The sequence below is a fragment of the Ostrea edulis genome, chromosome 8, assembly GCF_947568905.1.
Source record: "Ostrea edulis chromosome 8, xbOstEdul1.1, whole genome shotgun sequence".
Classification (NCBI taxonomy): domain Eukaryota; kingdom Metazoa; phylum Mollusca; class Bivalvia; order Ostreida; family Ostreidae; genus Ostrea; species Ostrea edulis.
In genome coordinates, this window is record NC_079171.1 from 50,869,347 (window position 1) to 50,897,030 (window position 27,684).

Consider the following 27,684-nt stretch of genomic DNA (forward strand, 5'->3'; position numbering starts at 1 on the left):
TTTGACACATTCATATTCAGCATGGTTGCATCTATCTCTCGCGTTTTATCTCAATCTACAAAATTTAAATACACGTAAATAAAGGAATTATAGAGCGTCGAAACTTAGTACGAATTGATTAAACGAGTTTATACCTGCGCCAATCATGCACGTGATAAAATTGATCTAGATATGTCCCTGGTTCAAAATGGCGTCACATGATTGTGAAAACAAGTTGGTTTAGCCTTGAACATTTTGTGGTTGTGACACTAAAGGATCCGAAACGAGATCCTGTCATTCTTCTAAAGTGAAAGCAGTTCATATTTGTAGGCGGAATGGTAAGTTTTCTCTTAAATATGATAAATGCAATTTAATATTTTCATTTCTGGTATCAATTACTAGTATGTTGCAATCGCTTAAATTGCGCAATGTCCAAAGCTAAAGAAAATATTAATATGATGTGTATTAAATCATTGGAAATTGACAAACGTCATGAATGAAATATTCTAATATGAGAGAAATAAATCATTTATTACTTAATAGTATACGTGATGTATTGTACACTCTTCTGTACATACCGATTGTTAAGCCGTTCTTGGCACACTAATTTTGATTGCGGATAACTCCGTTTACCTGATCAGGATATAGGGCTCACGGCGGGTATGACCGGTCAACAGGGGATGTTTACTTCTCCTAGGCACCTGATCCCACCTCTGGTGTGTCCAGGGGTCCATGTTTGCCCAACTATCTATTTTGTATTGCTTGTAGGAGTTATGAGATTGATCACTGTTTGTTATCTTCATATTTCATTCTGATGTGTTGTACACTTTGAGGTATCTTATGCAGTATGGTATACCATTAATACAATAGTATATATTGTACACTTTGATGTGTATTGTGAATTGTAGTGTATGTTGTACATTCTAACATGTATCGTATACAACTGTGAATATGGTACACTCAGATCTGTTGTAAACTATACTGTATGTTGTACAAACTGGTGTATGCTATGTACTCCGATGCATATTGATTACTCTGGTATATGTTGTACATTCTGATATGCTATGTACTGTGGTGTATACCGTACACTCTGATATCTGTTTGGCTGTGTGTTGTCATTATCATTAGTGTTGTACATTCTGGTGTGCGTTGTATATTCTGATGTGTTGTGTACATGTGTTGTATATTATGATGTGTGTTGTATATTATGATTTGTTGTATATTATGATTTGTGTTGTATATTCTGATATGTGTTGTATATTAAGATGTGTGTTGTATATTCTAATGTGTGTTGTATATTATGATTTGTATTGTATACTATGATTTGTTTTGTGTATTATGTTGTGTGTTGTATATTATAATGTGTGTTGTATATGATGATGTGTGTTGTTTATTCTGATTTGTGTTGTATATTCTGATGTGTGTTGTATATTATGATGTGTGCTGTATATTATGATGTGTGTTGTGTATTGTGATGTGTGTTGTATATTATGATGTGTGTTGTATATTCTGATGTGTGTAGTGTATTGTGATGTGTGTTGTATATTATGATGTGTGTTGTATATTCTAATGTGTGTTGTATATTCTTGTATATTCTAATGTGTGTTGTATATTCTGATGTGTGTTTTATATTCTGATGTGTGTTGTATATTTTGATGTGTGATATATAGTATGATGTGTGTTGTATATTCTGATGTGTGGTTTATATTCTGATATGTGTTGTATATTTTGATATGTGATGTATATTTTGATATGTGTTGTATATTCTGATGTGTGTTGTATATTTTGATTTGTGTTGTATATTATGATTTGTGTTGTATATTATGATGTGTGTTGTATATTAAGATGTGTGTTGTATATTATGATGTGTGTTGTATATGATGATGTGTGTTGTTTATTCTGATTTGTGTTGTATATTCTGATGTGTGTTGTATATTATGATGTGTGCTGTATATTATGATGTGTGTTGTGTATTGTGATGTGTGTTGTATATTATGATGTGTGTTGTATATTCTGATGTGTGTTGTGTATTGTGATGTGTGTTGTATATTATGATGTGTGTTGTATATTATGATGTGTGTTGTATAATCTGATGTGTGGTTTTATATATTATCCAAGAATACTGAAAAAAAATATCATCTGACAAACACTAGATAATGGCAGTAAATAGCAACAAAATATTATGACATTTTCCCCGCGATACAACTATAGACGTGTACGTCGTGACGTACTTTTATATTGTGACGTCATATAGTGTGAAGTCCATCGAGGTACATTTTATGGTGTTGGTTTTAACTTTACTCGGGAATCCTTGACCCTGCTATGTTGATCTTCATAGTATCCTTCAAAGTGTCTTGCATCCTCCAATATATGCTGTATATTTTGCTGCGTGTTGTACATGTGTATGTATGGTTAACTGTCTGGGGTATTTAGTATGATATATATGATGAACATTCTAGTGTGTATGATGTTTTCATGATTTTACACTGTTCAATGGATACCTTGATATACGAACGATAAAATACTTGATTCATCATAATTGCACGCTGTTATCAACATTTCATTTGATAATGAGACTAGATAAGAGTACGCTTTTATTATTATACTAGCTTTAAGCCACTTCAAATTATATCACTGATATCTGGATAGACTCTGGAATATCTACATGACGCAATGTATTATCTATAGATGTCGGCGCAGAACATCTGTTTATAAGATTGATTGATTGATTATATCTTGCTTAACGTCTCACTCGAGAATTTTTTACTTATATGGAGACGTCACCAAGACCGATGAAGGGCTTAAAATCTAGGCCTATCCTCGGCGCTTAAGGCCATTGAGCAGTGAGTGTTCTTTAGTGTGCCACACCCACTGTGACACGAAGCATCCGTTTTTAAGATCATTTACGAGGACCTGTGACATTCACACCTGATGCCGAGCGTTTGGCGATGGAACTGTCACTACCTGTTTTAACGACTTAGGTCTGTCGTGGCCGGGATTAGAACCCCGGCCTTCCGCATGCGGGGCGAACGCTCTAACCTCTCCGCCACCGCGGCGGTACATCTGTTTATACAATATCTTATGTTTATACAATATCTTAACAAAAACAAGGGAAAGAGAGATAAATATCAAAAGCATAAATTTACTTTGCTAGAAATGTTACATTATATCAATAGGCATAACCAATTCACAGGTTACTAAATACAAGCTTAACCATTGAATGTTTTGAACGATGCATTTCATATAATGTCATTTTAATGATATTCTAATATTAATTTACCTATATTCATTACATTTTGTGTTTTCCTATAGGATTCCAGCCTGGCGTTAGCTCTTAAACATGTGCAAACAAGTGGTTGTAGCATCGTCGTAATTGGTAAGCAGGTTATAATATAAATGTTCAAACAATCATTCTTTTGCATTACAAACGTATTGTATTAGGGAGAAATGTTTAACATCAATAAACAATTCTATTCCATTTATTGATCAAACTACAGACACAAACAGGGTTTTGATTTGACAGAAAATATTCGTAAAAGGGAGAAACAATTTGGCTTATAAGTATTTATAGAAACGTCAAGTTTGGCTCTACTTTAGGGATATAAAAATCACGGAAGATGACAATGGAAGCATCTAACAATAGAAACATGGGTAAATCCTGCAGAATCGCCATCGCGAAATGTATCAATCATTATATGTTTCCATCGATTTTTACATATTTTTCGCATTTATTTAATTTATCTACGTGAAATATTCAATGGTTTGCAATAACGTGAAATAGCGAAGATAACGAACTGTGACCAATCTCATAACTCCTACAAGGAATACAAAATTAAGAAATGGACACCTGAACACATCTGAGGTAAGATCACGTGCCTAGGAGTAAGCATCCCTTGTCAATCGGTCACACTCGCCGTGAGCCCCATTTCTCGATCAGATAAACGTAGTAATCCACAATAAAATCAGTGTGTAAGAAACTGTCTACCAATTGATATGAAATGCGCCAGACAGCATTTGACTCAATGACAAGTCGTATTTGCAAACAAGATCCATATAACGAACTTATCATTTGTGAAATGCTGACTTTCATTGAAACTGTTGAACTCCTTTAACATTTCCTAATTAAAATTATAAAACGTTAATTGTTGCGGAAATCGTCTTCCATATTCTCACTGCTTTGCAAATAATGCATACAACCAATTCGTCCTCTTCTTTGACACATCGTCTGGAGATGATCACTTGACCAAATAATGCAATTTTATTTAAACCAGTGTTTCAATTCACTTGCATTTCAATCATACGGTGTTTGCTCTATTTCTGAGATTTATAAAATACTTTAACTTTATCACCTTGCATATTGTGTTTATTTCTCTCATTCAAATACCCAAGATCAAGTTCCACATATAGTATTTTTCCAAACAAAGGCAGGCTACTGACAAATAAATTGATGTTACTGAGGTTTTAATTCAGAATTTTGCAAATACAACCAGCCATTAGGTAGAATGCTGTCTCAAAGTTTTCATACCAATCGTTAGGCCGTTCATTACCTATTAATTTTGACCTCGGATTGATCGAGATAGAGGGCTCACGACAGATTTGACCTGTCAACAAGTGGCTGCTTACTCCTCTGAGACACCTGATCTGCTGTTTCCAGGGTCTGTGTTTGCCCGCTATTTTCATTCTATGTAGAATTGTTGAGAGTGATCATTTTTCGTTATATTCACTTTTCTCTCATCATTGTAATCAAAACCCAGATTTCTAGATCTGTATCCGTGTGATACGGTATCTCTGATGAGAGTTTGGAAATTCACGGATGCGTAGTGAGGAAAACAAAGACAAGAATGACAGCATAAAGTAATGAGTGTATGTCAAAAGAATGCATATTCTAAAATTCATCACTGAATAATTGAAATTCTTCAAACATATCCATACATCATAGATATAATTTCAAGCAACACAAGTAATGTAAGATAAACCATCATTTTCATAATCAACATTAGTCTTTTCGCAGGTCGAAAACATGCTGGAAAATCTACCCTTGTGAATGAGATTTTAGGTACCCCAATCTTGCTAACAGAGTTGCCAGAAGATTCCACGAGGTATATTACTAGAATAAGGAATTCCGAGTCGTATCGTTTGAGACTCTTGGCAAAAGATGAAACTGTGCTGGACGAGAAAACATTTGCGTCTTCCGGACATTTGCGGGATGAGTATCGGAATAACGTTCGATACAGGCGAGAAAAAATTCATTACATTGATATCCTCTTACCTATTCCGGGTTTTAAGGTATTCTTCAGTTCAATAATAAGTGCTCACTGAACTTTTCTTTTAAAGCTTTTTTTCTTCATTTTTTTTTCCAAAGTATAACAATCTGAATATCATCCACATTTTTAAATACAAACACGAGTGTTGAGGACAAGTAGTAATAATAGGATGTTAGACAATATACGTTATGCTTGTTTGCGCATGTACTTTTCATGCTTTTTTTCTGTAGGGAAATTTTATGATAATCGACACACAACATTGCTATCAGGTTGGAGAATTAGTAGACATTCTGGCAAACTCTCCACCAGTGTATGCCTTCGTCATAGTCGTGGATGGACCCTCTTGGGACTGTACCGCTTCAAAGCATGATACGGTAAATCTACAAAATGTAGTATAAGCTTTATAAATGTTCCTGTGAACTTTTAAGCCTACAGGAGTTGTAAAGAAATGTTCTATTTTAATTTTGACATATCAATCATTTATAATTGAAGTTGATCTTCATTTCACCAAATATAAGATTATCAGATTTTTCTTTCTTTATTTCTTGTTTGAATCCCATTCCAGAATATGTCATTGATATTGTTTAAGACATATAGTATAATACTTTTCAATATAATGTGAATTCTTTGCAGCTTAATTTATTAATAAGTTCGTTAACATCATTGATGAATACCTTAATAGTTCGCGCTATATTGTGGGAATCTTGAATTTCGGACGTCTTTAAAGTATACTGAACCACTATCCAAATTCCAACGCACATATTCATAGTTTTATCACAATTTGCTCTCAAATGGGTAAAACTGTCGGCCGTGCGCTCGTTGAATGTGACTAAGGAAATATGACTGGAACAAATAATCAATCATCAAGGTAAAGTTTCTGCACTTTCAAGTATACTTTTTTCTATTACCTGATTGCTTCCTTCATGTGAAAGATCATTCGTTTTCAACGCTTGGATATTTCTCTCCAGAACTGTTAGTGCAGTCTGAATGGTTTACATGGTGAATATGCCAGGTAATAGGAAGCGAATCGACGAGCTCGCGCCATTGATTACACATGTCATCCATGTAATGCGCTCCTCATCAGCTGAAAAATGACGGAAATAACCCACAGTGCTCTGGAAAAATGTCACCGTCACTGCGATACTTTATCGAAAGAAAAAGCCGTATATTAAATGAACTGTTTGAAAAAGACCACAAATATCTTGATAACCAAGAGTTTTCTTATACCTTAGTTATGTTTGTTGTTGATAATTACTTGATTTGAAAGAAAAACATTGAAGCTAAATATGACATTAAAATTGATTGCTTACGTCTACTATGTTATATTTCCCGCGTTAAATGAATGGGCAGATCAAATGTCCGAAATATTGCAAAATTTTTAGGGTATTCACACGTCTCTACGGTCACACCATAAAATAATAAGGCAACCTAAAAGAAATCGGAAACTTTGAATACTGTCTTGCAAAGTAAATAAGCTAGAAAATGACCAAACAACGTGGTATCGGTTTAGTTGGTTGAATCAAATAAAAACGAGATAGAACTAAACGTTCGGTCTCTACACGACAAGGTAATTCTCAGCGTCAGAGCACAAAACTCTGAGGATGCATAAAAAACTTTTTTCGCTTTGGGATTTACAGTCCTTCTCAGTTCAAAAGAGTTCTTAGAATAGGAAAACGTGTAGCTCCAATGTAGTTAACACTGATATATAATGACCAAGTTTTCCTCATTCAAAGAAAGGAGGGAATTACGAAAGCGACGTCAAGTTAGAGCAAGTCATTTGGAGGTAATTAGTAGTTCTGGAGAGATATATTCTAGCGTAGAAAATTATTAATTTGCCTTTCTCTGCAATGTCAGTCTTAATTCATGACGGGAACCATGATGCTTTCCAGTTTTGGTAGTCGGCGGTAAATGGAATGTACCTTTTTCAACTTGACATTTGGCCGTTCTTTTCAAACTGACTTTGACTATGAATTACTGATCATAACAATTATAACAGAAGGGTCACGGTGGATGTTTATTTTTGCTAGGTATCTTGACCCAACTTGGGTTCTATAGGGGTCTATATTTCTCCTGTTTCTGGACTTTGGTTTTCTATAGGATTTATGAGATTGATCATTGTTCATTGTCGTCACTTTTTTCATTCATGGCGTAAAACTTTAATCATAGCTTCACTGTCACTATTCGATTGCTGCATTGAAGCCAAATATGACATTTAAATGGGAGCGATGATAACTTATACTGGCCATTATACTGCTGAGTGCATCTGATATATTTCGCCGTACTAGAATCTGTAAATCTTCTTTGGATTTCATCACTAATGATTTGCTTAGTTTTTCCTTTACCATATTCCTTATACTGGTAACTTGGGCTCATATTACTCCTGATCCACAACAAAAATGCAATTCAATGTATTTTAGATAAACTAGTAATAGCCAAATCTAAGGACTGTCACTACTATGCGCATGAGCATAACCAAACAAGTGCTGAGTGTATCTGAAATCGATACGAAATAAATATGAGTAGTATTAAACACAAATTAAGCAATCATAATAACCTTGAATAAAGGAACTTTTGAATTGTTTATATTCCTATTAAATGATTTAATTTCATTAGAAATCGTCGATCAATTTTACGGTTGATAACTTCTGAATTTAGGTATCTCTATGAGAAATGTCGTTATTGATTTCAACTTCTCCTACGATTGCTCAATTTAATACATGTAGTTGATTTTCTAAAGACTTTCAATTTTAACAATTTCACTTGGTACTCTTCATCGACATTTAGTCCGGAAAAAAATATCGTTTTAAAATTCTAGGTTTTTAGTGTTGGATGCCTGCACAACGATTCCTGCACAACTATTCCTGTAATCGACCTTTCCTGATTCTACAAGGTGCACATATTGCACAAGGAACTTTTTTGCTTTTCTTTTTGCGCGTTTATTCACATAAATCACTAAATATTAATTTTGATACTCCGGATCCAGCATTTTTAAGCTTTCTCCGTTTTCAACATGAAATTTAGTAGTTTTGTGATTTGATGCGGGACATTAAGGAATTACATAAAAGTTGTTGTATTACATTGTTTTTTCACAAATGAATATGCATCAAATTTCATCGTCTGAGAATTTCGCCATGCTTACTCCTCCTAGGCACTTTATCATACCTCTGGTACATCAAGGCGTCTGTGTTTGCCCAACTCTCAGTTTTGTATTGCTTATAGGAATTATGAGATTGATCAATCTTCGTTGTCTTCACCTTTCATAGATAAAAAGGTGAACGTACGATGTTGTCATGCATTTGCCCTCGGGGTACCAGTTTGAGTATGGGTAAATCTGCTTACATTATGGCATTTATAAATTAATTTAAAAATCATTAACTTATTTCAGGCATTTAATGCGTTGTTGGAAAGTATAACAAAGAGCAAACTGCAGGCAACACAACATGAAAGCACACAAACAATGTTTGTGGTGAACAAGCTCGATCTAATGGCAGAAAAAGAGAAATCCCAAGAAGCTGAAGAAAAGCGGTGCGCTATGAAGAGAGAAATTATGAACACATGGGAATACATTGAGGAAAAGAACATTTTTCATTTATCAGCAAAACATGTGAGTAGAAAATTAGTTTTAATGCTGAATTTTTTCAGGTCAGCTGAATAAACTCAGGTGACCTATTGAAATTGGTATGCGTCTGGCATCGTAAGGTGTGCGTTAATGATTCAACATTTTAATCTCTTCTTGATAATTAACATTCCATGTTTTTAAATTTGGTATGATGCATCCTTGGCACAAGGGGAACATGAATTGTAAATTTCAGGAATCCTGCACCCCTGGGGCCTTAGGGGCGGGGGAGCTGCCAAAAATTGGACAATTTCAAAATCTTCATTACAACTTCACATGTGTGCAAAACAAAATACATGGTGATAGAAAAACTAGATACATGCTGATATAGAACAGGAAGACATCAACCGAAATTGTAAATTCCATGATCTCTTGGGTTTTGATTCCAGGGCGGGAGGAAACTTGCACATTAATCTGTAAAACTTAAAAAAAAAACCCATCTTCTTTAATGATATTGATACTAAATTGAAAATAAATTGATGTTTAAATTAATAGGTAGTGCTTTACCAAATCATGAATTCCAGGGTTATGGGAGTTGGCATCAGGGTGGGGCTAAAATGGTCGGTGATTAAATGATAAGACTTTTTTTTTTAACTTTTTCTTCATAACCACCATTCCAATTACTTTGACATTTGGTATGGAGCATCATTGGGACATATCAGGACTCTTGCATATGCGAGGCCTTAAGGACAGCTAAACTGTCAAAAATTTACCAATTGTCAAACATATCATTATCTACAGCTGCATATCTCTAAAACCAATTAAATGCTTATTGAAGTAGAGCAAAACGATGTCCAAAAAACTGTAAATCTCAAATCCTGGGAAAGATCTTCTGATAACAGGGCAAAGCCAAACATGGTATATATAATGTAAATATGCAAAATATTTAAATGTTTTTTAATGTTATTGATACTAAATTGAAACTAAATAAATATTTAGAAGAAGTAGGTAGTCCTTTACAAAAATTGTAAATTTCATGACCACAGGTGTAAGGGTTTGTTTCCAGAGTGGGCCAAAAATTTTGTAGTGATTATTGCCTTTATCATTTGAAAGATTTATGATACAGTATAAAAACTAAATGCATATTTAGGAAAAGCAGAAAAATATGTACCAAAATTAAATTTTGCAACCCCATGGTTTTGAAAATAGGACGGGTCCAAATTTGTCATATTGTGTTAATGTCACATATATATTATTAGAAGTTAGCTTAGATAAACAGTACAGGATTTTTTTCTGGAACTAGTGATACTTTTAACTAATACTCAGGTGCCCGATAAGGCCTGTGTGCATCTTCTTTAATTTGCACTCGAATATATCATTATCACGTTATAGGAATACGGATATTTGCAAATGCATACGAAACTACAGTTGTAAAAATACATAATTGAAGAATGATGTTAATAAAATGGTTCTTATTTCAATATACAACATTAAAATTTCGGTAAATTGTAAATCTTTAAAGACAATGTTTGTCTCTTTCATTGAATATATATATGCATCAAAAACTTCCATTGGACTTTTTCAGCCACAAAGTGGACGCATATCAAAGGCAGAATTCGGAAAATTCCGAAACACTCTTTCCAGACATGCACACATAACCGACGCAGTTCCTGTGACGTAAATATCAAATATAAATAAATAAGAAACAAATATAGATATGCTTGGTGAACACCATCATTTGATTTCTTTGTATCTATCCTATCGTTTTCATGTACAATGTTTGAACAATGCTTTTGTTAGCCAAACGCCTGGTCAATCATTTATGCCTATGGACGACATAGAGGAAAGATTGGTGCAAGAGTATCAAGCGCTCAAAAAGGATATACAAATGCATGAAACAGATATGAAAGAAAACCTGTTCGCAAGAAAGAAATGGAGAAGAGGAATGGATATTGAAGCACTTTTTAAAAATCAATTATCCGATCTAAAGAGAAAAGAATGCAGTATAGTAGTTGTAGGTAAGCGTACGGTATTGTTCAATATATTTTACAGTACATGTACATAGATATGCATATAGATAATAGTCAAATAACCTTTCAAAACTGCTTATTCAACGAGTACAATGTAAATATAAATTTTTGCAGGAGAAACTAGTGCTGGTAAGACTACATTAATCAATCGCATATTGCAACAAGATGTATTTACACCCCATAATCTGGCAGCTACAGCAACAGTGACGCGAATACGTCATTCCAGCACACCACAGATAAAGATATATACAAAAGAGGAAAGACTTATGCAGGACTTTTCTGTTGAGCTATCAGAGATGAAACAAAAATTAGACGAGTGTACCGACTGTTCTAAAATACCAGAGAGCTTGCAAGACGCATATTATGTTGATGTGTTTCTACCCATTCCCGATTTTCAAGTAATTTCCTTACTTTCTATATAATACACCATTGTTTCCTTGTACTGATACTGTTTCTATTTATGAAAAACGTCATCTCATCAAGATATCCTAATCTATACCTCACTACATTTACTCAACACAATCATCTCATCAAATTAATTATAATTTCATTTCCACAGGGAAACGTGTACCTTGTTGATACCCCTGGAATTGGAACAAACAGCCATTTAAACGAAGTTCTCTTTGATTTTTTACCAAATGCTGGTTCCTTCATCTTTGTGATAGATGCGACTGCTGCTGACAATCCATCTAGAAATAACGTAGGTAGCATAGAAATATGATATATCCAATCATACACATGAAGGTCATTTCTTCTCCAGTTGTCACATAGCATTTATTAAAGTTATATACCCTGTAGTAATCCATGGCATTCCCATCCAATTCACCTGAAAAGGTGTTATGGTGTTATGTTGATTTCGAAAAAGTAACCTGTCAACGGAAATGCTTGCTCATCCCAAACACTTGATCCCTTTCTGTGGAAAGTATAATTGATATTGTTCTGTTTATCGTTATTTGTCTTCCTTTCTTTCCGCCGCGAGAAGCTTTTGACGCCTTTTAAAGACTGATTGAAAAACAATGTTGTCCATCCTATTCGACATCTTGAAACATGCTCAAATTGGACCCTGTGTAACTGAACTTTGACCTTTAACGAACTTAGAGGACTTTACGCAAAAAAAAAAATTGGTATCAATTCATCTCAAAAACCATGAATGGTACGAGCACGAAACTTTTACCAAATTCATTAGCCATTTAAGACGATAAGACTAAGTCTTGCTTTTAAGGATTCGTTGATCCTTAAAGGGAGTTAATGCCCTTAAAAGTTTGCAATATTTACGTAGAAATTTACAATTCCTAAAGTAATGGTCGTAGAAAGACGGAACCAAATTGGAATGGGATCCTTGACCTTTGACATTGAAATATAGGTCAATATCAAAGGTCAAGCTAATCTAAAAAAAAAAAAACCACAAAATAGCACTTTTTATACACTCTTTCTTGCGTCAGATAGCATTGAAATATCATATGGGTCAGTATGGAATTCTTCATTGGTTTCGATATTATGAATTGAAACTCAAAACTATGACCCTTCTGTGATTTACGGCGACTTGCGTTGAAAACCTTGTTATCACTACTCCTACAGAACCGAAAGTCGTAGAGACACGAGACCTTCGCTGATGAATTCCCAGTAAAACTCACTTGCATGGAGAAGTTAACCGAAGGGAACCGAAAATCCCTAAGCATAGTTATTATATACTTTCAATTTCATCTCTTCTTTTTTCTTTAAAAGTTTGCGGGCATATATCACACGATATATGCCCGGAAACATTCCGGCCCGCAAACATTACGTCACAATCAAATTTCTACGCCGTTAATTTTCAAATTTTTCGTGTTTTTCATCTTTTACTCAGTTAAACCGATAAAGTTATTGTTAAAAATAAAATTATTGTTAGTTTCTAAATGAAATTGAAAGTATATAATAAAAAGGTTATAGACTTTGTATGGGAAATATGACGACCTCGTTTTTTGTCGCGAACGGACCTCGCAAGCTCGGTCCGTCTACGCGCAAAAAACTCGGTCGTCATATTTTCCCATACAAAGTCTATAACCTATAGTTATTGCCCCTGAAAGTCTCCAATATCATCATTTAAGCATATAACTTTTACATGGATATACATAGAGATATGGGACCACTTGCATTAAGACCTTTGACCTTGACATTCAAATATGAGGTCAATGTCAAAGGTCAAGTTCACACATATCAAGATGGGAGTCTGTTACTGTCAACAACTCAACACAACATGACTTGCGGTCTCTCAGCACGTCCTCCAAAAACACACTTTATTGCTTTTCAATCCTACGACCTTTGAACATGGCTTCCGTGGTCATGGAAAGTTTATTATTTACTGGTACTTCTTCGTTATAAAGCAAGTAGATCTGGTGTTGTGGTAGATATTATGTCGCAATGATGTAAGTTAAGCAACATTCATCGCGAAGAGTAATTGGATGGGTGACCGAAACTGGGGGGTTGGGGGTTGGGGGGTGAAATTTAGGCGTAGTCAAGTTAGACGATAAAAGTGTAGAAGTATTGAAGACGAAAAGTGTCAGGAAAAAGCAATTAAAGGGTGGAAAGTCCTCTAATTGTTTGCGAACAATTAGGATCACTAGTTTTGTATTATTTACTGGATTTATAATCTTGATGTTCGTTATCTTCACCTTTTCGTTCTTTCAGAAGTGGTTTTGAAGTAATGGATTGTGATGCGTCATAATTGATTTCAATTACAATAAAAAAGGGAGCATCAAAATAAAAAAGTGAAATATCAAATAAAATATTGAAGACGAGGAACAGTGATCAATCACATAAATCCTCTCAACAATACAAAATGTATAGTTTGGTGTTTTACATCCCCTGTTGACCGGCCACCATAAGCCTTGATCAAGTCAAAATCTGAATGTATAGAACGGCCTAACAATCAGTATGAAACACGTTGGACAGTATCAAAACCAATAACAGATTGTATTAAGAACCTAGTCCAAACTGTGAATCTGGTCTTTAAGAAACATTTAACAAATTTATTTTATGCTTACAGTAAAGACGTGAACGCAAAATTTCCAATGATGGATGTGTTATTTGTGAATTTGTTTTTGTCTTATTAATGTTCATTTAAGAAATAATTTATCATTTAGCGTTATATGGGCTATGTTAAATGACATAAAGTTGATCATGTGATCAAATCCTATAACATCCATAATTATGTAGCAGATGACCGAAATAACGAATGGACAACACAACAAACTCTGCAGTGCCTAGATATAGACCATCTTATACTTAATCCACCTACATATTCTTGTTCTTCATCTTGTGGGGATCTGAGTTAAGAATAGGTCCTCAGCACCCCTTGCTTGTCGTAAGAGGCAATTTAAAGTGACGTTCCTTCCGGATGAGACCACAAAACCCGACATCCCGTGTCATAGCAAGTGTGGCACGATAAAGATCCCTCCCTGCTCAAAGACCGTAAGTGCCGAGCATATGCCTAAATTTTGCAGCCCTTCACTGGCAGTGGTGATGTCTCCATATGAGTGAAAGATTCTCGAGTGGGACGATAAACAATATATAATCAATCAATCATCTTATTTCAATTATAGTCCAGCTGCACATGTCATTACTGGTGATGTTGATATAGTTGAAAATGAGACCTAAAATCACTTATTCCAAAGGGAATCTCGGTCTTTCAATTAGCGACAGACCTTCATTCTCTATTTTGAATTATGTCGAATATTATGCCAGAAGATGGGCTAAATACGAAAAAGAAGAAATTGATATATTGTCAGACGGGATTAAAAGTATAAGAGGAATATCAAAATCTCGCATAAGACATATTAAAACAAAAGCACGCTGATTTTGATAACTATGTTTACCTGGTTAAGATAGAGGGCTCACGGGTGTGACCGGTTGACAGGGGATGCTTATATGTACTCTTCCTAGTCACCTGATCCCACCTCTGGTGTGTCCAGGGGTCCGTGTTTGTCCAACTCTATAATTTCCATTACTTATAGTAGTTACAAGATTGTTCACTGTTCGTTATCTTCACCTTTCAAATTAAAGTTCGTCATATTTTTATCGAATAAATAATTCGAAACAATATCGAAGAGAATATTATGAGATATAAATATTTAATTTAGAAGGATAAAAAAGACGAAACATGTGTAAAATGAAGGTAATTTAGAGCGTAAAGTCAACTGAATTGGAGACAAGAAGAGTGGAATAAACTACATCCGTGATGTGATTTGGTCGCGATCAGCGATGACGAAACAGTGGAGTTGGCCTACTTGAAGTTGAAAACGCAATTGTTGAATGTTTCGACAGAAATTCAGAGGATCTGAGAGAATTGACGGAGGATCAAGTGAACGATAAGGTCTTGGTCAGGTTTTTTTTTGCAAGTTTTGGAAGGGAAGAACGGTATGTTCATCTTTGAGATCCGTGGTTGTAACCATGTAGGACAGACTTTAAACGAAGTACAGGTAGGTTGCTTTTTACCTTCAGGATGTGTAAGAGAAAATAAATACAAACTGACATAGTTTTTGTTCACTTGACATATTTCTGTTGTAGGACTTTAAGGAAGACTCGCAGCGGTGCCCTGACATGAACATAATTTTTCGAGCCTCAAAACCAGCCTCGCTTATGCCGAGTCATGGGCCGTGATGGCTGTTGCTCAACATAAAGTCCTATAGATCTTAGTCTGCCTCTTTTTCTTTGCTTCCAATATCAAATTCATCGTATGAATTCGCCATTGTGCAAACGTTGCAGTTTTAAGTTGGTATTTAAAATGAAACAACTGAATAGTATGTTTACTGTTTCTGTTTCATACTTAGATATTTTTATTGAAAATAATATTAACGGCAAACCAACAACTCAGCTTTATGATAAACGGGATGACTTCAGCTCCTCCACCCTTAACTTCCCATATCTATGTAGCAATATTCTATTATCACATGCAAATGATGATCATATTTTTCGATGCACAAGAGCTTGTTTTGTGTAGGATCAGTTTTTAAATCGAGGTAAGCTACTGGCAAACAAGTTGATGATGTCAACAGTTACGTTTAAAGTCAGCATTCAGCAAATTAGATGGTCGTTATAGCTATCCAACCTCTAAATGGATCAAATACTGTCTGACGTGTTTGATATCCGTTTATAGGGCTCAAGGAGGGTGTGACCGGTTGATAGAGGAAACTTACTCTTCCTAGTTACCTAATTTCACCTCTGGTATATCAAGGGGTCCGTGTTTGCCCAACTCTCTACTTTGTATTGCTTATAGGAGTTATCAGATTGATCACTGTTTGTTATCTTCACCTTTTCATTGTATTAATTGATGGAATTCTTGTCTTTCACAAAATAAACTCTAAATAAATATTCTGATGCGTTGTTGTTTTTAAATTTTGCTTTTGTTATGAAGTCATTGCAGTGGGTGATGAAGGATTTTGGAAAGGATGTGAGATGTGAAAGTAGAGTATTAGCCAAAATACTCAGCCATTTTGGTGCCAATCTGGACTTTTACTCGCAATATTTCTATCATTTTAATCTGTGGTCAAAAGATGGAAGGGTCTATGAATCCCTACTACAGTGCATAAGCAAGAAGCCTGGTAAAAGTATATGACTTTTTCATTCATATGCAAGAAAAGACTGATAATGTGACCAACTTCATGTTATACGAAATTGAATGTCAATTTCTTCAGTATTGTCATCTAACGAAATAGTCCGAAATACATTTGCAAATGTAAATATTTCTTATTGTGTGGTGGTGAATTACTTTCAGGAAAGGAAATATGATTTTTTTTATTTTAGAAATGTATATTTATGTGTGATACAAGTCGTTTTGATTTTGTTTCAATTGAATTTACATAAATTGTAGCGATTAAAGCAATAGACATCCTGATAGTATCATGCTTTCCCTGCCTTTTCACATGTATGTATATTTAATCAGTCATTTATACATTAACTGTATGGCATGAATGATTATTATTTAAAGGGAAGATTAGGATTATCTAAGGTTTTAACTTTTATCAAATCCTTTTCCTAAATTGGCAATAAGATATGTTCTATTCAATATAAATTCTTTATCTGAAATTCATCTACGCCAGCATCCACTTCTTCAATGTTTGTACAATAAATATTGTATGGTTATCGGCCGTAATACTGCCATTATTGCAGTTATTGGTCCTAATCGTTGTTCCCTTCCAAAACTTGCAAAGAACTTAACGTTAACCTAGATCCTCCGTTATTGGGCTTACTCTAGCATTGCTACATTGTTAGTGGTCCTATCTAATTGTGCCATTAATCTTCATTATTTGTACGTAATTGCTGTACTTGCAAATTTGAAAAATCGGGCAGAATTTCTTTGAAATGACGATGATGATTTGGATGATGATTAATATTAGATTTAGTTCGATCTGTACTGTATGTGATGCTTTAATTGATTTGCAGTTCCTAGGTCTCATAAGAAAAATCGCTGAAAGTAGTCCTGAAATGCCATGTTTCAATCCCGAGAGTGTTGTGTTCTTAACCAATAAATGGGACTTGATAAGGACAGACAAAGAGAAGAAAGTCATAAGCGCAAGATTGGAGAAAAGACTATTTAAGGAGTGGCACACTATGAGCAGCAAAAATCTCTTTAAAGTGAGCCTGAAAGAAGTGAGTATACCAACATCATTATCCAAAAGATATCATCTTTCAAGGTTTCCATCATAGATTCATAGTGGAGTGTGACCCTTCAAAGGGGGATGATTACTTTGTCCAGGAGTCCGTCTTGGTATTCTTATAGAATTTATCAGATTCACGTTTTCAGATGCACTTCTATAAGTCTTACAAACCCCTTCTTTTTCTGATAGATGAAAATGATACCTTCATTTTATACTGCATCACATTTTTTGCTTTTGTGAAACTATGGATTGGACACAAATTCAATGAAATGATAATGAAAAAGTAATAGCAAACTAATATATAGTTTTTATGATTTGAGCTTCTCCATCGTTGACTTCAATATTTCATTCAACAGGGGATGCTTACTCCTCCTAGGCACCTGATCCCACCTCTGGTGTGTCCAGGGGTCCGTGTTTGCCCAACTATCTATTTTGTATTGCTTGTAGGAGTCATGAGATTGATCACTGTTCGTTATCTTCACCTTGCATTATAACTTTCATCATTATGGTGTTTACGTTTCCTAACTGATTTGATATGAGACAGTATGTTCTATGTATGATCAATTCATTTACTGAGGCATGTATCTTGTAATTAGAACAAATATTGCCTTACGGGTTTTATACCATTTGTTAGGTCGTTCTTTACATATTGCTTTTGACTACGGTTTTCTGTGTTCATCTGTTCATTATATAGGATTGTGGCTGGTCAACATAGTAAATGATAGGAAAGTCTACGAAAATGCTGCATCGTTATACTTATGACTGCAATCATACGTGTCAGTTTATATATGATTTGCAAAATCAACGTTGCTGACATTATGAAAGATGAAGATAACGAACAGTGATCAATCTCATAACTCCTATATTGATCAGGTAAACGGAGCTATCCGTTATCAAAATCAGAGTGCCAAGAACCGTCTAACAAACACGATATTTACTGCAGTGTAAACAAACTAGATTAAACTTAGGCGTTTCTCTAATATCGAAATGTATATGCTTAAGGTTAATGAGCAAAAGACAACACCCAACACGATTGAATATCGAGAATTTGAAGATAGACTGAAAGAAACCATCACTGCTTACCAAAACAAACGGATGCATACGCATACCAGGTAAGACAAAAATGAGAGAAACAGTTTTGATACAGAAACATTCTTCAAAAATAATTCTTCACTATGTTTGTGCCAATTGTTATACCTCTCTTAATATACTACTTTTACTAGGGATTACTCCGTTTTCTTGATCAAGATATAGGGCTTAGTTTAATCAACAGGGGATGCTTTCTCCTCCTAATCACCTGACCTTACCTCCTGTGTGTACAGGGGTCCATGTTTGCCCAACTCTTAATTCTTATATTCTTTACAGAGATTAACCACTGTTCGTTATTTCACTTCGTCATCGATAAAAATGTTTTAATTCAACGTTTCTCAATTTTAAACAGAGAATTAGCATTCTGTCAAAGTTGGGAAATTTGGTGTTTCCGATCTTGAAGTAAAGGACTTTTACAAAACAACAGGGGTTTGGACTTTGATAAATCATCCAGGTTTTCCAGCATCCTTGCTGTATATCACTATTTCATGCTGCTATTGACAGACACTAAATCAAGAGTGACAGATGCTATCTCGGCATTCAAATAGATTGATATTTAAACATATTCATTTCAAACTAATTGTTGAATCAGAAATATTGAATGTCTATATACAAATAACAAAGAACAATACTTTCTGTATAAACGCCAATGTGATATCTAAAAAAGAATATATCTCTCTGCAAAGCATATCATATATTTGACTCCATCTTATTAATTATTTAGAATTTTTTAAAAAAAGAAACCAATTATTATAAGGTAAATAATTATTTCTTTTGATAAATATTCATGTATTGTTTAAAAAAAGAAACTTTGTGATCAACTTTTATAATTCTCAAAATGATATAGGCCCCTAAATATAACACATGTTAAACATTATTTGATAAACATCGACTGGATGAACATTCATAAATTGTCAAATTCTAAAAAAAAAAAATCTGCATTGGCTTCCTTTCACAGCTCGATAAATTGTCAAGCATGTAGAAAGATTTCAAATTGCCAGTTAAGATTAAGAATAATGAGATTCTATCACTTGTCTATTCATTACATGTTTTATAAAATTTCATCGATTTAACAGCATATTTGTACGAATTAAATTTAGATAATAAGTGCATATAATACTAATCCAACATCTAAATGACACTGAAATAAAGCTTGATAATAATTAGTAAGGAAAATACTTACAAATTACAGAAAGTGACCGATGCTTATTACGATAAGCATGTATACTTGAATTTACATTAATTGTATCTACTACATTTTTACATAGATAGGTTTCCTGGGGAAGATCTTTTGATTTCACCTGACAAAACTTTAACAATACTGATTGTATTGTTTGTAAAGTGCATTACTACAACTGTATTTCAAACGAAATTTGCATTAATTCCACATTCGGTCAATCTATTGATACTTCAGCTTCCCTTTCAAAAGCTGAAATTCTTCAAAATCATGATTCAGTTTTAAACACATTTGATGTTCCAGTCAATGGGACGAATGACTATGTGTTATAGTACCTACACTGCATTCCAAAACTACACAAGACCCTCATAAACAGAGATTACATTGTAGGATACAGTAAAGGTTCCACCAAGTCCCTATCTTTGCTCTTCACGAAAATATTAATTATCATCAAGGAGAAACTCCTAATGCATTGTGCAACAACATTTGCCAGAAGTGATGAAAATCGAATGTGGAATCTTAAAAAATCTGAAAGTCTTTTAGTTCATTTGAAATCCAAAAACCTTTCTCAAATGAAAAACATCAAGATGTATGACTTGCCAACACTTTCCACTTCCATTCCTCACATTAAATTAAAGACAAGGTTTTTAAAGCCATAGGCAGTTGCTTCTTCGATGCAAATAGAAAAAGGACATATTCGCATCTAGTGAAAGGTGAATATCAATCTCATTACTCCTACAAGCATTGCAAAATATAGATTTGGGCCAACACGGACCCCTGGACATACCAGAGGTGGGATCAGGTGTCCAGGAGGAGTAAGCATCCCCTGTCGACCGGTCACACCCGCCGTGAGCCCTATATCTTGATCAGGTAAACTGAGTTATACGTAGTCAAAATCAGTGTGCCAGTAATTGTATAACAATCGGAATAAAACAAGTCACTCAGCATTTGACTCAGTGATAAGTTGTATTGCCAAACTAGATCGTTATAACAACCATACAATTTCCGACCGGTGAAGTACTCTGAAGTCGACGATAAAAAATACTGGAGTTTCTCATTGACAACATCTTTGCAGTCTTTGGTGATCAGGTCTTTCCACAATCTTTTTAAAATATTATGGGCACGAAATGTCCTCTTTTATCACCTGGGCTATTATATAGTCTTAGGGGGCAGAATTTATTCAAAAGCTTCTACATGGGGATCACTGTGAGTGTGACCGATCAACATGGGATACTTACTCCTCTTCAGCACCTGATCCTAACTTTAGTGTGTCCCAGAGTTATGAGATTTATTTCTGTTCGTTTTCTTCCCTTTCTCATAGCAACCGCGAAAAGTGACGGAAAATATGGATATCAAATATGAAAATGGGGCTAAACAAATATATAGTAACAATGAACAATGAAGAAAAAACTTCTTTATGTGTTGTAGATTCTTGGATCAGCTCACAAAGGATCTGTGTCATGTATTTGATTCTGGTATTGAAAGCGGTGTTGATATACTCAATACAATGAAAGAGTCACTTAACAGGCTGAAGTCAATTAGGGTTTACTGTCTGACGGTACGTAGAGCATAGACATAGGGTACACCAAAGACTTAACGACACTTGATACAAACAACAAATCGATGCATGGGTTTATATATAGAGATATATAGAGATTTTGTTTGTTATAAGTTTTTGTAGTTAAGGTGTGGTTTTAGTTTCCTTACTTTTCTATATAAATATTCTATCGTCCTGAAGAAGGGACAGGTCGTCCCAAAACTTTTACAATTCACTGTTGTTCGTGTCGTTGGTCATATTTAGTGTAATCAATATATTATATAACTGTATTGAAAGTATCCACTAATTTAAACTTTATTGAAAAACACAATTTTACGTACCATTTAAAAGATGCTGTCATTTAAGAATTGTAATGCTTGTACTCGTATATCGATATCACTAATCATGAACCTGCCCTTCTTGAGGAGAAGCCATTTCTTAATCATATTTACTGTCTAACAAAGCGTACCTCAATCAGTATATGAAATGAAACCGCATAAAACGAGGTCTTGTGTCACAGTAGTTGTCAAAACATTAAAGGACCCTCACTGCTCATTGGTCTTGAGTGCCAAATAAAGGTATAAATTTGAAGCCCCATACCGGCATCGGTGCTTTCTCCATACAAGTGAAAAATATCAAGTGGGGTGTACGTTTAACTCCAAAGAAACAAATATGCCTCGTGTGACCTCTATATTTCAACAGTGTCACCGCTGTCTGGCTATGAGAGATCCATAACATAGGTAGGCATTGTTCTTTACCAAATAGTATGCAATAACTAGTCAATATCATTTGACCAAATATAAGGTTATACTGATTCGAGGGGATATCTTATACTGTACAGGGGTCGAAATTAACGTTTTCTACCACAGGCTAATTTTAGTCTGTGGGTAAAAGATGCACAGGCTAAAATGAAAACCTACAAGCTAAAATAAAAATAATGAAGCAGTGATCTTTTTTCATGCTTTTTTTAAATCAACGATTTTCCCCATCATTACTGAGCCTAGTGGGTCAACAGGCATTGTTTGGACAGGACACTAAGTTACTTAAGTCATATGGTGCAATGTTTAGGTCTCTTGATTATCGCACCTCTAATCCACAACCTGTTTACCACAGGTCTAGATCCAGTCTTTCAATTTCATGCCACATCAGGGTTGTCACAAATGATTTTTCAAAGCGAATCCCGGACTCATGATTTTATAAGCAGCACAATCACGAGCCCCATGAACTTTTTTGATAATCGTCTACGCGGTGAGCAGTGCACTTGTATCAGCACTACAACCCGACCTCAATATGACAATAAATTGATATACATGTAGATAGGACATTCTCATGATTCTGATAAAAATGAATACTGGAAGACTTGGATTTTTTTTTTTTTTTTTTTTTTTTTTTTTAGATAAATGAATAACAAAAACCTCATACTTGGAATTCAATTTAATCACCCCTAAAGGTGAATAGGTCTCGTGGAACATGTCTATATTTTTCATCATAATGTGATGCCCGACCTTTAGAGCATTTGTTTGACTCTGAGGTTCTTTAAACATCATAAAAGAAAAATCTGGATAGAAACGGTTGTTGAAATCGGTCGTTCATGTAAGCGTTTGTATGATCCAGAGTGCAAGTTTAAGAAAAGCGAATAGCGCATCACCGTATAAAACGGACACGATACGATCATAGTCTGTAAATCACCACTCGCTAAGATTTTCGAGTGTCCACTATTTTTACTTGCTAATTTTTCAAATGTACTCGCATTTTGCGAGTAATTCTCGCTAATTTCGAGCCCTGACTGTACAGTTCTAAATGTAGAGGTATTTCCGTGGCTAGAACTGGTAACGTTTTAACGATTAGGTTTTCGTCGTAAATATTCTACATATACATTGTGTTTGTTGTTATTCGTTAATTTGGGTTTTCATTTTGTATTGTCTACGTAGAGATTAAAGACGTAAAAAGATGTAAAAATTCAAGAGTTTCCAGACTCCCAGCCTTTTGGACTTAAAGATACTAGATCCGCGCCTGTTCACGATTAGGATGGGGCTACAATAAGGGATTAAAAATTTTAATGGTGATTTATAGGGAATATCTATCTTTTAAAATCTTCTCAAGAACAGTAGGACCATGATTAATATCCCATGAACTACTTAACATAGGTCTTTCATATTTAGTATACAGATTCGTTATGAGAGGACAATTCAGTTGGTGAATGGTGTTTAAATATGTGACAGTGGCCTTTAAGGCTGGCCCATTTTATTTAAAAAATTTAACCGAAACTTCAACTTTGTTCATAACTTTTGAATGCTAAGTGATTTATCATGCATATTTCATGTATGCATTTCTGATAACAAGACCTTTCTTTTGATGCCTAGATATTTGATCTTGTAACATTCGCCTTGGATTGTCTTTTAAAGGCATATGGTCTAAGATATTGGTAAAATTTTGCATGTTCCAAAAAGGTGGCAAAATTAAAGAGCATAACTAGAAAATCACAAAAAGTTCTTCAGAATGTTTACAAACACATTGGATACGATAGTAATTACAAAATAATTCCCTGTTCTCATTTGTCTAAACTGGTACCCTGTTGACTTTTCATCTCTTATGTCTGTGTGTAGTCACAAATCAGTGGGGTACCAGTTTAATTTATTGTCCTCCAGACAAACATTTTATAAAGGGCTAAAACGTCAAAATGACCTCAATTTCAAAGCGCTGCAGCTATAGATAACTCATAATTAAAACTAAAAATATGTTTTTCAGTGTTTTTCTTGCAAAATATTGTGATGTCATTTTTTAGGTAAAAGATAGACCCCATGCCTTTAAGAACAGTTAACTAAGGGAATATCCACTGAATTATTTAAGGTAGATTTTTGATATTCTGTATATAGCTTCCTTATGGAATAAACATTACATTTCATATCATTTGTTTTATCTTGTAACATTATACCATGTTTATATCGTGACCCTATGTGGCTAGATTTGGACCACAATGTGTCGTCATATTTATTCATGGGAATAAAGATTGAAAGATGTTTTAAAAATCACAACAAGACCCAGGCGACTCCTGTGAGCGATGTGGTCTATGGGTCTCTTTTTTTATTAATGTAGGAACTCAAATCACTTTAATTGATTTTAATGTATTAACGTGTTATTTGTAGGAGTGCGAAACGTTGCACAAGAGCATAGTGTGTTTGAAAAAGGGGTTAGCTGCTGAACTTTACAATCACTTGAATTGCGATGATGGTGAGAGAGACATTTTAAACCCTTCAGGAACTGAAATCAAATTTGTTCCTATGCGGTTATTAAAAGACAAAATCCCGGAACTATTCTCAAATGGTGTCCAGCGATGGTGTCAACGATACGAAACCAAAACTAAAATTGACAAAATTGATGGTTCAATTGAAGAATTTTTCACAAAAATAAAAAGAGATATTGCTGAAGTAAAGGGATTTTCTGACAAGCATTCTTCTCCATTATTATCGGAAGTGGTGTCATCTGACGTTCACGTCAAACCAGTGAGTCTTCCAAAAGAGGCGGAGGATACAGGAAAATTAATACAATCTATAATGTCCATTCTTTGGCCAACAACTTCAGAGAAGAGAGAGCACTTTACCAAGGAAGTTTACGCTGATTGTTTGAAATCTCTTACTCTGGAAACACTGGAAAAATCATTCCATGACTCGTATTCAAATTATAGATGCCATTACTTGGAACAGAACACCACTGAATATCTAACAAAACTTGAGGATTTTGAAAAGAAATTACGGGGTCAGATCAAAACAATTACAATAAACCAGGAAAATTTGTTGTTAAAACGTATATCCTTAAATGAAAATATCCAACGAATAGAGGAAATAAAAAGTGCCCTTGACTTATAATTTCGAAATAGAAGAAAATTTAATCTGGCCTTGACGTAAAATTGCTAACCTTCAATCTATACAAGTTACAATTGGCCCAGGGCAAAAATTATTTGAAGGAAATATTTTTCTGAACTACAAAGTTTAATAATGGTTATACATCTTTGGGGTAAAATAGTTCATATTGCCTTCTTTCTTTACTATTCGCGCCAGAGTTGTTGTGGTTTCTGTAGGGGTGAGGGTCATATGACATGATAGAACACGTTATAACTATTTCCATTAACGCTAAATCCTTATAAACTTGTCTGTTATAACAATGCTTATCATTTAAGACATTTCAAAGGAAAATTTCCAGAGATTTCGTATAAACGTTTACGTTAAAAGATTCTGTTCGGACATGATTTCATTTTGGTCAAGAGGATTTTTTGTGAATTAGAAAATGATATAAGTTATATACAAAGTGTAGGTGATCATTCAAAATGTTCCTTTTAATGATGTTTTTTTTAATGTGATATTTGCAAGGAAGAGAGGGATATTAGTAGTTCGCACATTGATGAAAGAGGTGAACTTTGAAGCGACTTAAAGGTATTAAAAAATACCATGAACCTGTTCTGTGTGCGGCATGGTAATGCATTATTTTGACAAATTGTCAATATGAAATGAATAACTTCCTTGTTATCAATGTATAGTATAGAATTCACGGAACGATTTTAAGAATGCATGCACCTACATTATGTAACATACATTCTACGTTGTATGTCGTCGTGTGATTGTCTTCTTGGTGTGTTGAAATATTTTAATGTCACAATTCACTTCTTGTAGAGAATTTGAGTATAGTGCAGTGTGATATCTTGACCGATTATGTCTGAATAAATAAAGTACCATTTGAACTTATACCAAATTCTTTGAAATATGTCAAACTTCGTTCACTAACCTTTTCGGACCCTAGAATCAAAGCCTTCTTTTATTTATCTGCAAATCGGTAATTTTAAAGACGACATATGTACTTAATTTCACTGTTATTTCAAATATGATAATACGACGATAAGGAATTCAAGGATTTATAGATCTCAGTTTTAATTCTATAAGAATTTTAGATGAAGTCTTCCCTAATGCTTGGGAAGAGTCTCATACTTTACACTCGCTTTTTATTTTCAAGTGAACGCTTCCATTGATATAGAAACCTGAAAAGCATTTTATTAAGCACCATCAACTCTGTTTATTATATTTCTAATAAATATTTTTCATTGTTACTTGTGTATTTATGTATATGAAATATTTCTTATGCAAACACATCGAATCATGACGATTATGCTCCTATCAATCAGTGACTTGAATTATTTTCCTTTGCGGAGTCAGCTTAAAATCAGTCGGTAAATAGTTTTCAATATTTACCTTACCAAATGTAAGGGGTTACAATTGTGAATTATAGCTAATTATTAAGCCCCAAAAAACTTTATGGGTTGTCTCATACTGTGACATTATTGTCACTGAGATTGATCACTGTTCGTTATCTTCACCTTTCATTCCCAAAGAGAGGTAATGGAATTTATTATATAGCTAATAAATAGTCTAATATAAAATCTGCGTAAAATCTAGAGAATGTTAGCGTTCAATATCCTGAGAATTTATTGAACGCTAACTTTGCATTGCGTAAATTGTATGCGCCCGAAACATTCCGAGTATGAGCGTTCAATATTGACGTTACCGTAACGACGTAAACAAGCAAAAATGGCAGACGACGGTCCTCCGAATTTGACAGAGCCGGTATTTGATATTTACTTAAGCATTATGTTTTACTGTACATAAATTATGATGTCCCCATTTACAAAATCAGTTGGCTTCATGCATTAATGACGGGTTAAATATTGAACAGTTAAGAAATGCATGCTGTTATTGCACACTGGCAATATTGATGAATTCTCGTCTATTTTGGAGTAGTTTGAGTGAAAATGGATATAACTTAACAACCAAATACTTTAGTTATATAATAAAAGGGTTATTGAACTTATATAGGTGAATATTGGCACTCGTTGGCTGTCAAAATGCACTCGCAAGCTCGTGCATTTTCACAGCCAACTCGTGCCAATATTCACCGATATAAGTTCAATAACCCTATAATATTGCCTATTATATATTATGACATTTATTAGTTTCATAGTACTCATAATGAAATATTGTGAGAAGTAAGCATAATGTACATATTTAGATTTTCTAGATTAAGGGATAAAATTCTTAATGTCAAATCATTTCATTGTGACTGATATTTTATGGAAAATATAATGTACATTATTATGAAACGATATTTATGTATGTTTTATTAGGTCACCTGAATTCATTCAGGTGACCTATTGCTATCTGTTTTTGTTCGTCGTCGTTCGTCGTGCGTCGTTCGTAGTGCGTCGTGCGTCGTGCGTTAACATTTGAACATTTTCAGCTTCTTCTCTGAAACCCCTAAACCAATTTCAACCAATTTTGGCATATAGCATCTGTGGGTGGAGGGGAACAAAAATTGTGAAATTCGTGGTCCCTGCCCCCCTGGGGCCTGAGGGGTGGGGCAAAAACCATCAAA

The 27,684-nt window shown here is 34.4% G+C and overlaps 1 protein-coding gene across 7 annotated transcripts; it reads left to right on the top strand.

Moving 5' to 3' along the window:
* The first annotated feature begins 167 nt into the window (after positions 1–167).
* Positions 168–26,365, top strand: LOC125662212 (uncharacterized). Of its 7 annotated transcripts, none has more exons than XM_056146399.1 (14): positions 178–317; positions 2,757–2,822; positions 3,292–3,355; positions 4,734–4,842; positions 4,991–5,617; positions 8,629–8,847; positions 10,385–10,476; positions 10,600–10,817; positions 10,944–11,227; positions 11,389–11,529; positions 17,250–17,456; positions 18,467–18,576; positions 21,159–21,288; positions 24,414–26,365. In XM_056146399.1, the coding sequence occupies exons 5-14, from the start codon at positions 5,483–5,485 to the stop codon at positions 25,131–25,133; spliced, it is 2,256 nt and encodes a 751-aa protein (XP_056002374.1). In that variant the 5' UTR covers positions 178–317; positions 2,757–2,822; positions 3,292–3,355; positions 4,734–4,842; positions 4,991–5,482; the 3' UTR covers positions 25,134–26,365. The 7 variants fall into 7 exon arrangements, with proteins under 7 accessions (XP_048750348.2, XP_056002374.1, XP_056002373.1 ...); XM_056146400.1 differs by lacking the exons at positions 178–317; positions 2,757–2,822; positions 4,734–4,842 and adding exons at positions 2,890–3,036; positions 24,053–24,117 and having other exon boundaries at positions 4,991–5,265; positions 5,474–5,617; positions 24,414–24,551; XM_048894391.2 differs by lacking the exons at positions 2,757–2,822; positions 4,734–4,842 and having other exon boundaries at positions 168–317; positions 4,991–5,265; positions 5,474–5,617.
* Positions 26,366–27,684: the final 1,319 nt, after the last annotated feature.